This window comes from Ursus americanus, chromosome 3, assembly GCF_024610735.1.
Source record: "Ursus americanus isolate L20-20 chromosome 3, mUrsAme1.1.p, whole genome shotgun sequence".
In the NCBI taxonomy this organism is placed as follows: Eukaryota; Metazoa; Chordata; class Mammalia; order Carnivora; family Ursidae; genus Ursus; species Ursus americanus.
The window spans coordinates 7,803,008-7,817,885 of record NC_142129.1 but is presented as its reverse complement, the minus strand read 5'-3'; the positions used below and the strand labels follow the sequence as shown (position 1 = coordinate 7,817,885).

The 14,878-nt window shown below is 46.6% G+C and overlaps 1 protein-coding gene across 2 annotated transcripts in view; it reads left to right on the top strand.

Annotated features, from left to right (window-relative positions):
- The window catches only part of CNTNAP2 (contactin associated protein 2), a 1,871,860-nt gene that overhangs the window by 1,737,184 nt on the left and 119,798 nt on the right, over nucleotides 1–14,878 (top strand). For both annotated transcript variants that reach the window (XM_045792416.2, XM_087860735.1), the window contains one exon: nucleotides 12,718–12,811. In XM_045792416.2, coding sequence (XP_045648372.2) covers nucleotides 12,718–12,811 — 94 coding nt within the window. The remainder of the gene's footprint in view (nucleotides 1–12,717; nucleotides 12,812–14,878) is intronic.

Below are 14,878 nucleotides of genomic sequence, written 5' to 3'. Positions count from 1 at the left end.
TCAGGTCATGATCACATGGGTCATGAGATCGAGCCTTCCACTGGGCTCTGTGCTCAGCGGGGAGTCTGCTTGAGATTCTCTCCCTCTGCCCCTCCCCCCACTGGCGTGCACACACACACTCTTTCTCTCTCAAATAAATCTAAAACCGCATGTTCATTTTCACCTGTTCCATAATTTTATATGAATGGAATCATAGAGTATATAATCTTTTACATCTGGCTCCATTCACTCTGCATAATGGTTCTGAGATCCATTCTTCTTCTTGTATTTTCATTGCTGGGAAGTATTACATTTATGCATATACCACCATGTGTTTATTCATTCACTTTTTGATGAAAAATGGTAGATCATTTCCATTTTGGGAATATTATGTAGAACAAACCTGTTATGAACATTTGCATACGCACACACAAACACACACACACGACATATCTTATTTTCATTTCTCCTGGGTAAGTATCTGGGGGTAGAATTGATGGGCTCTCTAGTTAGTATATGTCTAACTTGTTTTTCTGTTACCCCCAGCAAAGCCAGAGAGTTCCGGTTGCTCCACATACCCACCAGCACCTGATAGTGTCGGTCTTTCTCATTACAGCCACTGAAGTGGGCAAACGGGTGCTATCTCGTCTTGGTTGTAATTTTCATTTCCCTTCTGACTAGTGATGTTTTGCAACTTCTCATGTGCTTATTGACCACTGGCAAATCTTTTATGAAGTGTCTGTTCAAATCTTTTGCTCCCTTCTTTATTGAAATACTTGCCTTCTGATTACTGAGTTTTAAGAGTTTTTTACAGGTTTGGTGTACAATTCCGTGGCCAGATGCACATACTGTGATTATCTTCCTCTTCATTTTCTCTTACACCAATTCTCGGTCATGCTTTGCCCACTTCCCAAAATTACTCTCATCAAGATCATTGGTGACCTTCTCACTGCTAAATTTTCAGTTCCTGTATTACTCCACTTTAGGGCAATATTCAACATGAGTGATCCCTGGAGTTTCAGGACATTACCTTGTTCTTGTTTCTTCCTGCCTCGCTGGCCCTTCCACTCAGTCTCCTTTGCTTCTTCCCCTCCTTCCTACCCTCCCTCGGTTGGTGCACTTCTGGGCTCAGCCTTTAGTCCCTTTCTCCTTCCTGTTTTTATTCACTCCTTTGGTGATTTTATCCCAAATTATTATCTCAACCCAAACCTCTCCCAGAACTCCAGACTCACACACCACGCTTACTGCTCGTTGTCTAATAAACATTCAGACTCAGTATTTCCAAATTTCACCCCCTTACCTGCTCCTCCCCCACAAACCCACGTCGTCTATAGCCTTTCCAGTGTCTCCTAATAGCTACTCCATCCTTCCAGCTGCTCGGGCTTAAGTCCTGGGAATATCACTCTCTCACTCCCACATACGGTCATGTACAGTCTGTCAGAAGGTCAAAGTGGCTCTACCTTCAAAACATCCGTATCCTGACTACTCTCACCCCTCAGCGCTGCTGAGCTCCCTTTGGCCCTGCCTACTTCTTGCCAAACCCTCCATGAACACTCATCAGTTCAGCAGTGTTTGATATCTTTTCTCTGCCAGGACCCTGCTAGGCATCCCATGCTTGTTCTGAATCTAAATTCAGCCCTGTGAATATTCTATTGAATATCCCTCTTTTTTTTTTAAGGAAGTCTATTAAATCCCATCTTATTTATTGTTACCACAGCTTCTAAACCATTCATATATTTTTTTTTATTCTCATCCTATTGTTAGCTTACCCTCTGCAAAGAGTTCTAGAACCAACTTCCCAGAGTCAGGCCAAAATTCACCTCAAGAACATAATCCCCCAAAAGACTGCCTTTGCCTCAGCCAACAGCTGCAAGTTCAAGGGTCCTAGGCCACCCTCATGTCTGACCAGCTGGCTACAAATTCACCAATTTCTCGGGCTCAACAGTTTAGTAGAATGACTCATGGAACTCAGGAAGGCACTATACTTACAATTACAGTTTTATTATAAAGGATGCAAATCAGGACCATACCAAGTGAGGGACACAGAGGGTGAGATATGGGACAGTCCCAAAGGCAAAGCTTCCTTGTCCACAGGACACATCACTCACCCGGCACAACGATGTGACCACACAAGAGTACCACAGATAGAGAATTTCATCCTGGGCTTCCACGTCCAGAGGGTTTTTCTGGTTTTAGTATGTAGGCGCGATTGATACATTCGTTGGCCACCAGGTCAAACTCAACCTCTGGCCTTCAACTGAGTTGCCTTGATACACGATTCCCACCAACCTTCCCTCCCTCATGGAAATCCAATGTCCCTCCAGGATTTCCAGGGGTCCTGTCTGTCTCTAGGCTCTTTCTTCTGTGGCTGCTGTCTCTGAGCCACAACACACCCACCAAAATGCAGCTCGCACCTTCTCCGGTGTGTAGACACATACAGCTGCTCAAAGCAGTCACTGAACAGCAGCCCTTACCGGGTCATTGGGGGGAGGACACGGTGTATTAAATGATGTCTTGAGCAACAGGCTGCTGAGTGACACACATTAGATAACGGCGTCCTCAGCGGGCCCTCCACCCATCGTCCCTCTGTAGAGCTTTCTCACAGCTCTCACCCCACACGGTGCTGGGCTCTTTTCTCTCTGATTCCTTCCCTCTGCTCTCTAACTTCTTCCTCACCCATCTCCAGTCTCACCACCATTATGTGCAACAAGAAGTAGACTCTTGGGGCACCTGGGTGGCTCAGTCAGTTAAGCATCCAACTCTTGATTTTGGCTCAGGTCATGATCTCCAGCTCATGGGATCGAGCCCTGCATCAGGCTCTGTACTCAGTGCAGTCTGCTGGAGATTGTCTCTCCCTCTCTCTCTCCTCTCCCTCTGCTCCTCCCCCTTCTCATATGCTTGCTCTCCCTCTCTCTCTTAAATAAATAAATAAAATCATTTTAAAAAGAAGAAGAAGTAGACTCTTTCCAAGACAGGGTCCAAACTTCTAGGCCAAGATCGGTCAGGTGCTCAGCAGACATAAAACCTTGAATTTTCCCTCCTAATAAAGAAATTGTGGATACAAATAACAACAATAAGTCAGGGGAGATGTAACATCAGAATAAAGATAAATAACCCCAGCCATGCTTGGCTCAAATTGAGACTTTACCCCCTGGGATTCAAAGCCCTGGATAATCTAGCATCCCTTTACTACTTTCCATTGTCATTTATCATTTCTTTCCAGAACGCACTCTAAGAACCAACGAGGCTGGTTACCTCAGTACCCTTAGAGATGCATGTGTTCCTCCTGCAAAATGCCTCCACTCGGCAAAGTTCTGTATTTAACCATGATGGCAGTCCCTCTGAATCATACATTTTAGAATTGGGGGCAATACTTTATACTCATATTTCATATATTATTTCATGCTAATATTCCCTAATTGTTTTATCATCTTCCAAAACAGCAGCAGAAGCCCCTTGAGCCCAGCTGGGCACATCTCTTTACACACATCTTCAGCTTCGCTCCCAGCCCAGTTCACACAGTGGCTGAACAATAAAATCCCATGGCAGTCCTTGCATAACAGTAGGTACTTGGAGTCCTAGAAGGAAGTACGGTCAGGCGGTAACTTCCCACAGGGAAGCCCCCTCCATGTCAGGTCACCCTATGATCATTATTCGCCTATGCCCTGGATGCCTATGGGACAGGTGCACTGCAAGACAGGTGTAACCTTCTTAGGAGTCCACACTGGCTGATGCCTCCAGCTGCTGCAGCCCAAGTGCTCACATCTAAAGATCCGATCAATTGTATCCTTCCATGAGGTGCTCATCTTCAAATATAGTTCTATGTCTGGACCAGTGGTAATGAGGGTGCCATGTTGAGAACTTGACAATCAGAGAAGCCCCCCACTTCCACACCAACCAGTCCCAACCTGAGCAGATAAGCAACGTGACACCAATAACATCAGCCACACCAGACTACCACCAGTTTCGCTATTCATCAATTCACTAGACAGATGTTTCCTAATACATCATTTTTATTGATGGCCTCATTAACACTCCCCCACATGACTCACCCAGAATTCACCAGGAACCAAATTTAAACAACCCCTGAAAACACATGCTTGACTGATTGAGATTATGGGGCTAATAAAGACTAAAATAGAAACGGCCTCGATCATATTTGTTGTGTCTACATCTTTTCTCATCATCGCTCTCATTCTTGTTTCGTTATTCTTTTCACTTAATTATTAAAATTTCTGCCATTACATTATATACTCTCTGCATCATGTTAATACCTATTTTCAAAACTGACTGTTTCTAATTTTGCTTTTTACTCTATTTCTTTGTTTTCAAGAGTCTCCCTTTTACCACCCAATTATTCGTTTTTCCTTACTCCTGGAAAGCCATTTTACAGTCTCCCATAATGTGTTTTGCCTTGAGCTCGTCAGGAAAATAATGATGTCTAAAATGATTTCATTGATACTAATGATGTAAATTATTGTCTAAGCCACCCACTATGTGTCGTGATTCAATTGAATGGTTACTGAAGTGACTTTAAATACAAAAGTGTATAAAAACCACCAGCTGTGCTCACACTAGATCTCTAAGAAGGAATGTGGAGGCGTAATCACTAGGGATTAGTTCAGATATGGATTCTTAAGCCTTACCTTTATTTTTTGAATTCTCATGTGCATGTCAAAACCTGAATGTCCCAGAGATTTTCTGACCAGATTCTTCGAAAAAACTGTATAGGGTTTGGGTCATTCCTGCTATGAAAGTCTTTAAAGTTAATGCCGTTTAGGGGCACCTGGGTGTCTCAGTTGGTTGAGCATCTGACTTCAGCTCAGGTCATGATCTTGGGGGTCCTGGGATCGAGCCCCAGGTCGGGATCCCTGCTCAGCGGGGAGTCTGCTTCTCCCTCTCCCTCTCCCTCTCCCCCTGCCCATCCCCTACCCCCCACCTCCACCCCCACATCGTGCTCTCTCTCAAATATAAATAAATAAATCTTTAAAAGAAAAATAATGCTGTTAAAGAAATACCGTATCAGCTATGAAAGGAGAATTACTCCTCTCATTCATTGAGATTTATAAAAATGATACAAATGTGTTGATACAGAATCTGTTTTCCTTTTTTTTTTTTTTTTTTTTAACAATTTATGCTGTAAAATAGTATTCGGTGTTTTTCCAGTAGGTGGAGTGTTAGGCTAGGGGAAGCAGATCAAGATTTGAAAGCTAATTTTTTTCCTTTTTACAATGTTGAGGGATTTTTGATATAAAACAAATCACCTAATGGATTCACTAATTCTTTTAATTGCATCAATACCACAAAATTCCAGTTGCACTGGACCTCGTGAGGCAGATCTTTTGTACTAATTACATCACCATAGTAACGATGACGTAAGGAAAACAGCAGTAAGTACTTATAATGCCTTTCATTTTAAAATTGCTCATCAAGCCATCAGTGAAACCTCCTGACATCTCTGAGACGGAAATAACCTCATACATACAGCAAGGAAAGATCTGTGTCTTAAATCCTGTATTTCTTAAGCCTTAAGCATTTCTGGAAAAGAACCTTCCTTGTGAGTTTATTAATATTGGTTCAAGGCTGGCACTACCTCGTCTAGTCTGTGAACTTGGGCAAAATCACTAACTCTCCCTGGGAGCCCCCCCAACGTGGGGGGGGGGAGGAGATGAACTAGCTGTCTCTGGGCGCCTCACGGCTCAGGAATCCCTCACCAAACCTGACCTTTATATAAGCATTTCCTCAAGGCTGAATATTAGGAGCCACGTTGGCCGAGAACCTTACATACATATGGCAGAGACAGCTCTGGTTGGGACGTGGGGGTCTAGGACTGGAACGTGAGCAAACCCAGCCCCAGCTCCCGCCCTGTGCCCTCACTAAGATTGGCTGCCATGAATAATGGGCTGAAGGACACCTCATAGTGATGCCTGGGAGCCCAGTCTTAGCAGAAGCGTCTGCTCAAAGCCCCAGGGACCTGTGTTTCTGGGAAAACACTCCTCGTTAGGCCCAGAGTAGCAAGACCTGTTCAAAGGAACCTGAAGTATTACCTGACCCGACCTCCTTTTTCTGCAAATGGGAAAACTGAAGTCCAAGGAGTCTTTGTGACGTGTTGAACGTCAGCAGCTGACTGACTCCCAGCCCTGTTCTCCCTCCCGCAGAACACCCCTCCTCTCTCACACTGGAAATCTGGAAGGGTCCCCACAGAGACTTTCACAGGAGGGCAAGACTCCCACCTTCCCACCCGCCAAAGAAGAGAAACGAGGCCCTGGCAAACCAGGTGTTGGGGATGGTGGAGCAGTAACGAGAGAAAATGAATAAGGACCAGCCACACAGTCTCCTCTTTGCATCCCCACGGCCAGCCGGCTCATGGTTGGAGAGAATCCCCGGCTCCCGTTTGCAAGGTGTTTTCCGTTCTAGAAAGGCTTGGGGCCAGTGGATCCGGCTGGATCGTTCCTAGCTGTGAAGGCAGAGTCTCCTTTGCTTTGCTTGGAGTAGAAGGATCCCAGAGCCAGGTGCAGGCCCAAGAGAAGGCGCCAAGGAGATGGGGGTTGAGCCCGCTCGTCAGGGCCCGGTGCTGAGGCGGAGGGCTGGTAAAAAGTGAGTGGTCAGTTACTAATTCCCAGACTGAGAAGTCATTCATTGTATCTGGTGAAGGGAGAACAGAAGCGTTTGTGGCATGAGGACACAGCAGCTACAAAGCCCTGAATGAAGTGTGGACAAGACAACGTAGTGGGTCCAAAGGACTGAGAGAGGTTGGATGGGGTCAGAGCAGAGAGGCAGCAGGGAGGAAGAGAACGCTCTGCTTTTCCCTCTCCTGGCTCTAGGAAGATGCCACCTTCTTCTCTGATCTTGTCCTGAGGACGCAAAGCCTCCCTGGCTTGTGTCTCTGCAGGTAACTGAGTTGCTCGGCTAACTCCCGTTCACCAAGGCCGGCCGCGTAACACACCGAGCGCCTCCATTGCAGACGTTCATCACTAACCAATTATACAAGCTTGCCTGCTTCTCACGCATTGTGTGGTTCTGTTATGGAGGAAAATGTTTCTTGGCCTCTTTCTTCTCTTTAAATATCTCTGTAAGTGGGGCTTTATGTGCTGTGAAGGCCAAAATCAAGCTAAGCTAGAAGCCAGTGTGACCTCTGACCGGGTCAGCATCCCAGAGGGCCACCTCCACATCCCGGGTTGCTCACGGAATTGGAGGCCTGTTCCGTGGCCTGACAGTATGGGCTGGGAAGAGGCTGGCGTGCTGGCCCCCACAATGAGGCACTTGTCGTTCTAACCATGTGGTCCCCAGACCGGGCTACACTGAGTAGTGGGCCAGCGTCCACTCCCAGGGGCTCTGGGAGCAGTGGGGAGTGTCCCAAAGCGTAAAGATTCAGAGTCCCAGATCAGCCGGCCATCTTCAAGGATGCAGTCAGGCCTCCTCACCCAAACCTGATGGCCATGAAGTTCTGGGGGGGCTCCCGTCACTGGGTCATCCATAGAGCTCTCCTCCAAGAACCGAGTTCCAGTGGAACTAAAATCAAGGGTTTCTGTGCCTTAAACACACACACGTGCTTGCAGACACAGATATCCGTGTGCTCTGCCAGAGATGACTCCTTTAATAATGCTAAGCACCTAAGATGATACAGGCCCATTTCGTGTGGGTCACAAAAGGGCCAGGAGGTTGACTAGATAATGCCGCAGGAAAGAGCCCCAAGTCCAAAGGTGAGGTTACTCCCCGGGCTCTGAGAACCGCTGTGTTGCCTCCCTGCCTGTTCAGCCCACTGCTCTGGGTTTCTCAAGCCTCGGCCGCCACAGGTCGGGTGCTGGCTCCCAGGGAAGGAGTGGGGTAGGGCTCGGCCCTTGTCCTTACGGAGTCACCATCTGTCCCCAGCCAGGGGACAGGAAAGGACAGGTTGTAGCACCGTCGCTGGCGGCAGACCCACAAAAGCTCCGCCGTTTTCCTCCCACTCTCATGTACGTTTACTGTGTCCTCTCCATTCACGAGAACAGAGTGACTTGGAGTCAGGAGGAGGCAGAAAACATTTAAGTGAATGAACCCCTGGTGCCGGGCTTGAGTCCTGCTCTCTCCCTTTCTTGGCTGTGAATGGCCTGAGCCTGCAGGGACCCGTCTGGGGACCCCCAGGCTAGGATGAGGTTAAGGTGGGAGAGAAAGGTATGGTCCCTGCTCTTCAAACTCTTTCTCCTGTAACATCCATGGGAATTTCAGGTGGAGGGAGGGGGAGAGACAGGTCAGGGATGAGACGAGCTGATTGTTGTCTTCACCCCTGATGTCTGTTCGCAATGGCCTTTCCTCATGGCCTCCCTTCAGCTTGGAATAAAAACATCCATCAAGATGGTCTGCTCTGAATTCAGCATGTCTGAGCTAATTCCACGTATTACCCAAAGCGAAGGATTAGGAAAAGAGGCACGACATCCCGGGCCCTTGTCCAGAGCCCCAGAAACACACCCTCGGGGCAATCAGTATTTTGTGTCACTTCATCTCAGATGGGGTGGGACCGAATCCACACTGCTCGGTCTTTCTTCTCTGTGCCTTCCCTGCCTCCTCCACGTCGCCCCCAAAACATCAGCAAGGCTGGTGAAATCCTTTCAAGCTCAGCCAAGGCCAGCTGTGGCTTCAACGTAGAAATGGACTGAAATGGTGAAATAATGAACACTAAAGCTCTTGACTCGGCGCGTAGGACTTGCACGCCCCAGCCTGAGTCAGTATCGCGGTAAATGCTGAACCAATTAGTGCTCCCGTAAGGCTGTCCCGGGGCACCGGGAGTCACAGTCTTTAATTTTAATGGGCCTCCGTTATACAATCTCTTATTGCCTCTTAACTGCCAGTGAAATGACCACCAGCTAAATGTACAGCAAAATAGCTCACTTGGACCCCAAAGAAATTACCTTGAAATTATTACACTTAACCATGGCAAATGCACCGGGGCTCATTTGGAAAGAGGCGGCCACCTGGCAAGAGGAGGGAAATGATACCGTGTGACGTGTCCTTAGGCTTCTCAGGTTGCGCTTTTCTTGACTTATCTGATTTACTGCATTTTCTCCTTCAAGTGTAAATATTTAAAATGCAGTGGAGCCTCTCTGGTTGCGATGGCTGGGCTAGCTCTGGAGACGGGCTGGCGGCTTCCCATTTGGTCTTTGTAGCCAGTTGTAGCTGGGTTAGATTGCGGTTCTGCCACTGACCTCTCTTTCTGACTTTGGATGCTTTTTATATTACCAGAACAGAGAACACCTATCCAATATCTAGTAAGTAAGACGTGAAAAGCCTAGCAAGCCTTGCATACAGTAGTTGCTCAATGCCTGCTTCCTCCTTTCCTAGAAGAGCCGAGTCCAATCAGAGATAGAAACTACATAGTAGGTTAAACATGGGGGTTTGATGTAAGAACTGTGATAATGGGACACTCTAGGATAGAAGGAAACTCCAACAGAAGTTCATAGAGCGCCCCCCACCCCCCCGAGCTGAGGGAGGTTGCCCCCGGAAGGACAAACGTGGAGGGTTTCAGACGGGTCGTTGGGGAAGGTGTGGTGGTTCCGCCCTCCAGACATCAGAGAAGTTCTGGTTTGGCCAGCCTGGAGCTGGTCTGGTTGCTGGCCAAGCAATAAGCCAGCCTCCGGGTTGCAAGTGGGGAAGCAGGTGCATGGTAGCCGGTGGCATGCGCGTGCGCATGCGCGTGCGGCAGGAGACAGAAGGCCCCGCCACGGAGGAAGTGCACAGGGCTCTTATTTCACGTCTAGAGGGTTTGTCAGGGGGCTGCACGGTCAAGAGGGATCACACCCTGGGCCTGTGGCTCGGGGAGACCTCACTTCCTGCATGAATTAAGACTTTGGAGTGTTCGTGACATTTACAGATCAATCAAAACCAGGCAGGATCACTGATATTCTAAATGACCAAATCAAGCCTCAAAAACTTTTGCCTCAAAACAAAAGAAAACAAACAATGTAAATAAGTGTAAATTTTAACCTTTAGTCCGGGTTCTCAGCTGCATGTATGTAGGAATGGGAAAAGCTGAAAGTAATCTATGGAGACAAAGTAGGAATTTTATTTTACTGTGAGCTCAGTACAAATAATATTAAATGGCTGCCAAAAAGCCAAGTCTGTCTGGTCTGGATCCGTAGAAACAGTTCAGGAAAAGGAAGGTAACCTCCCTGGGTGGGTCAGGCCACATCCGAGGACTGATTTCACTCTGTGTGCACTGAGGACCTACTGTGTGCTTGGCACTCTGCTGGGCCAAAGGACACAAGAAATCTAAAAGTCTAAACATTGAAATTTGATAGTTTTTAAGATTATGTACAGTATATTCATAAAATGGAATACCAGTCATTCATGACAAATTATTTAATTTATCAAATTACAGAATTTCATAATACATCTTTAAGTAATGAAAAGTAAGTGCAAAACAACGTATGTAGTTGGGTTCCATCCAGTTGTTGTAAAAAAATCAAAAGAATATACATTAAGTTGACTTGATAAAAAAATTATCGGGGCACCTGGGGGCTCAGTAGGTTAAGTGTCTGCCTTTGGCTCAGTTCAGGATCTCGGGGTCCTGGGATGGAGCCCCACATTGGGCTCTCTGCTCAGCAGGGAGTCTGCTTCTCCCTCTCACTCTCCCGCATGTTCTCCCTCTCTCTCTCTCTCTATCAAATAAATAAATAAAATCTTTTAAAAAATAATAACTATCACCAGCTGTGGGTTATTTTCAGCAAATCTATACCATTATTTTCTCTATAATGACAATATATTGTTTGTACCCATTTTTAAGTTCTTTAGCAAGACAGATAAAGGTTTAAGAAATATTTAGGGGAGGGGGCGCCTGGGTGGCACAGCGGTTAAGCGTCTGCCTTCGGCTCAGGGCGTGATCCTGGCGTTATGGGATCGAGCCCCACATCAGGCTCCTCCGCTATGAGCCTGCTTCTTCCTCTCCCACTCCCCCTGCTTGTGTTCCCTCTCTCGCTGGCTGTCTCTACCCTGTCGAATAAATAAATAAAATCTTTTAAAAAAAAAAAAAAGAAATATTTAGGGGGAAATCATCGCTGTGAAGCATGCAGGGTAACCTATTATGTTGGCATTCTATGGTTACCTTTTTTGACCACAAAAACTTTTTGACCACAGAAGTGGAGGGACAACAGCAGTTACCCATATACACCACCAGATGGCACCAAAGCAGCTAGCGAATATTTAGCAGCCAGAGTAGCAACTTTGGGATTTAAAATATCTAAGCTTCTCTAGCCAGAATAAGGGTTTTGTTAATGATGTACTTAAAATTATAGAAAACTTCTCACAATTACAGTTGAGCATGCTTTTGCATGCCAGTGTTTGCTTTCGCAGTGTTTGCTGGACCTCTGTTACAGTGCTGTACCGGTACCCAGGCGCCCTAACTCAACAGTACTGGTCCTGCAGGTCAGCACGCCCCAAATTCCTGAGGCGTGGTGAGTCTTTGACTCCGAACCCTGGCTTTCAGTAACTTCTGGGTTTCTAGTAAGCAGCGTCAGGAGGCAGGTGGAGATAGTCATTAATGATTAATGATCCTTCCTCAAAGAGGCTCGTTCTCCATGTGGCCAGTGAAATTAGCTCCCTCCCCGCACTGTTTCCAGCAGCCTAGCTTCCTGCGTTGCCCATCTTGGCGGTTACCAGCAAGGACCCGGGAGTGGGTCCGGTTTCTGGAGTGTGTGCCGCTGCCTTCGGCAAGCCGCTGCTCGCTTGCCGGTGCCGGGAGGTGACGCAGTGTTTCCGCTGACCCGCACCTCACCTGCCGCTTACCTGAGCAGGTAGGAAACTCACCTCAGAAAAGTGAAAGGCTACAAAAGCGATTCTTCACAGGTGGATGCAAAGAGGTACTTACACTTTAGGAGCTCCCAGTGGGGGAAACACCCCTAGACTGTATCAGTTGTAAAAAGACAGCTAAGGCAGGAAAAGCCATGTCGGGACACAGGGGACAAGAGAGGCCCTGATTCTGGGACACCAGCGTTTGTACTTTGTACGTGAGAAATGTAATCAGAAATGTGCATTGCCCCCACAGCCAGTATCTGTAAGCTCTTTCCACCTGCTTCATCTCTCCCTCCCTTACTGCCAACTCACCCCCACTCGGAGGGAACCAGCCCAGCTACAGCGAATGTGCCTTTGTCCCCTCCAGACTGAAATGTCCCTGCCCTATGGGGGCATCCTCCTCACTTGACAAGCAAGAAAAAAACAAAAACAAAACCACCATGTATATTTACCCAACTTGAATTTGAGCATTTTAATATATGTTTACATATATATTCATGTTCACATTTGAATATACATACCGAAGATCAATATTGGTCTGAAAGCTGATGGTATAGAAAGGCGAATAAAACAGGACAGTAAGCGTATCTTAAAGAAAATTCATTGTTATAAATGCAGCATTTTGTATCTCGGGGCCAATGCTGGAGATCAGATCAGGCAGATTTTATTCTATTAAGACAAGCAAGGATCTTAATCCAGCAGAAAATGTGCACAGATTATCCACAGGAAATGTGCATAAGCTGCGGAACCATTCACAAAGAGACTTCACTTACCAGGCTTAAAATGTTTTCAAATAAGCCCAGAGAAGGAATAGACGGGCTTCCCTTTGCTCAGGCTGGTATTGCAGAGTCCGCCCCGATGAAGGAAGCTCTCCGGACACAGGGTTCAAAGAGGGACTCATCCTGCTGGGAAGATTGGAGTCCAGTGCAAGTTAGCAACATTCTTCTAAAAGTGTCTCTTGTTTTCTTCCTGCAGCTTGATCATTATCCTTCTGTGAGTTACCATCTGCCGAGCTCGTCTGACACCCTGTTCAATTCTCCCAAGTCGCTCTTTCTAGGAAAAGTTATAGGTAAGAATTCTATGCTTCATGTATAAAAGTATGGTAAGAATATGTTTGGTACAAGAATTCTGTTAGGTGATGTGAATTTGGATTCTTAAGTTACTGGGGCAATTTCTGCCGTTGGGTTCGGTCACCGAGACCTCAGTACAAGAAAAGATGTGTTGGTTTTCTCATTGATGCAGAAGAGATGTGTTATCAGATCATCTTTGGGGTAAATGGCTCGTGTGATATATCCTAAAGCCACCAATTTGCCTTTGAAACACATTGGGATTGGTGGCTGTGGCTTCTGTGTCAGTGAAGGCAATGGGACCAGCGTCATTTGTGTGTGATGGAAACTCAAACAGAAGTAGAGCTAAGTGTCTGCTCCCTGCTTCTTTATGTGAAACTTGCTCATTCGTTTATTTGAGACCCCCACCTACTAGCAGTATTTAACTTTGTCTAAGCACATCAGCGTGGTTCTGTCTTCCTCTCACTCTGAGAAAGCTGGCTGATATTATTTGCAAATTAGAAGGCCAACAAGGATTGGAACAGAGCGGGGTGCGGCGGAACACCCACCCCCATGCGTGATTGTGAATCTGAGAGTCACTCGTGCCCTTTTCTTACTATAAATCAGCACCATCTAGATTAAAATACCCGTGTCGTTGGTTACGTATTTTTAAGTGATTAATGAAGAGCCAATGAAAGAATATATTTTTTTAATTATGAGAACTTATATTGTGAGCCAAGAATGGAAACAGCAAGATGGTGGGTAGTGTGGGGGCCAAGGAGGAGGTGAGTCCGTGTCTAGCAGGTAGTGGTGATCAGAATGTCATTAATTGTAAAAAGTGCTCATTTTAAAAGATGGGGGCAGGGGGAGCAGATAATTAGGAGAATAGGAGACTGAACCTATATTAAAAATAACAAAAACGTACACTTAGGTAGGATTTACTGGAAGCCGGGCTCTGTCCTACCTTAGATATACGAACTTATTTAACCTTCATGGCAATTCTATGAGATCATCAAGATTAGGCAAGAGCATACAAGACTGTCTCCATTTTACAGATGAGAAAACTGAGAGAAATTCAATACCTTGCCGAGACCACCTATTTCATAATTGGTGGAGCTAAAAGTTGAACCGAGGCAGGCAGACACCTTGCTCTGTGCTCCTGACTACCGCGCATCGTCTCTGTGCCGGTTGAGTGAGGAATGAAAAAAAGACGTAAGAAGAGTTTGGGAGCAGAGGTTGAGCAGTTGAGGGATACGTATTCCTGGACTTAGAACCAGGAACGCTCCAGGCAAGGCCACAGATGAGCAGAGCTGCACACGAGGCCCCAGAGGAAAAGGCCACATCCTGGGGAGAAGACGGGAGGGGGGCATTAGCTCAGTCGACAGGTGGAAGAGGAAGGAGGGCTGAAATCCACGCCCGCCTACTACGTCTTTGGCATGGTGCTACACATTTCCCACGTGTAAATGTGACAACTACGTGTCACAACTATCCAGTGAAGCCAGACCTATGAGATTATCCTCATCTTCCAGACGAGGAAACAAGCCGAGAGAGCCAGCCACCAAGTTACTTAACTGGGATGTGGTGAAGTGGAGTTTTGAAGGTGGGTCTCTCTTGAAGAGAGTCCATGCCCTTAAGCAGATCAAAAGAAGTTGTCCAGAAGGCGGGCAGCTGGAAGTCAAGGGATGCCATTCATCCCCAACAAGAAACGGCCGTTTAGTGGAGGAGAGCCTTGGCATTCGTGAGGCATCATACATCCTGAGACACTGGCAAGTGCCCACGTCTCGCCACAGGCATTCCTACACTTCAGTCAAGAATAATTGAAAAACGTAAGTGCTCCTTTCGGAGCCGTAATCATTCCATCAGAACAAACTTTACACTATGATAGTGTGATATTCCCATAGACGCTATACTATGATGTTCCTAGAGTAATATCCCCCATGAACACACCTGAAACAGTGTCACAACCTCATTGCTTTATGAGAGTCACAACGTCAAGTTTTGACAGGAATGTTGAGGGATTGCTAAGTCCCATCACTGTACGTAACACTGTCTGGTTCATCAGTATTTTGGGCCGTGTGATTCAGTTCACA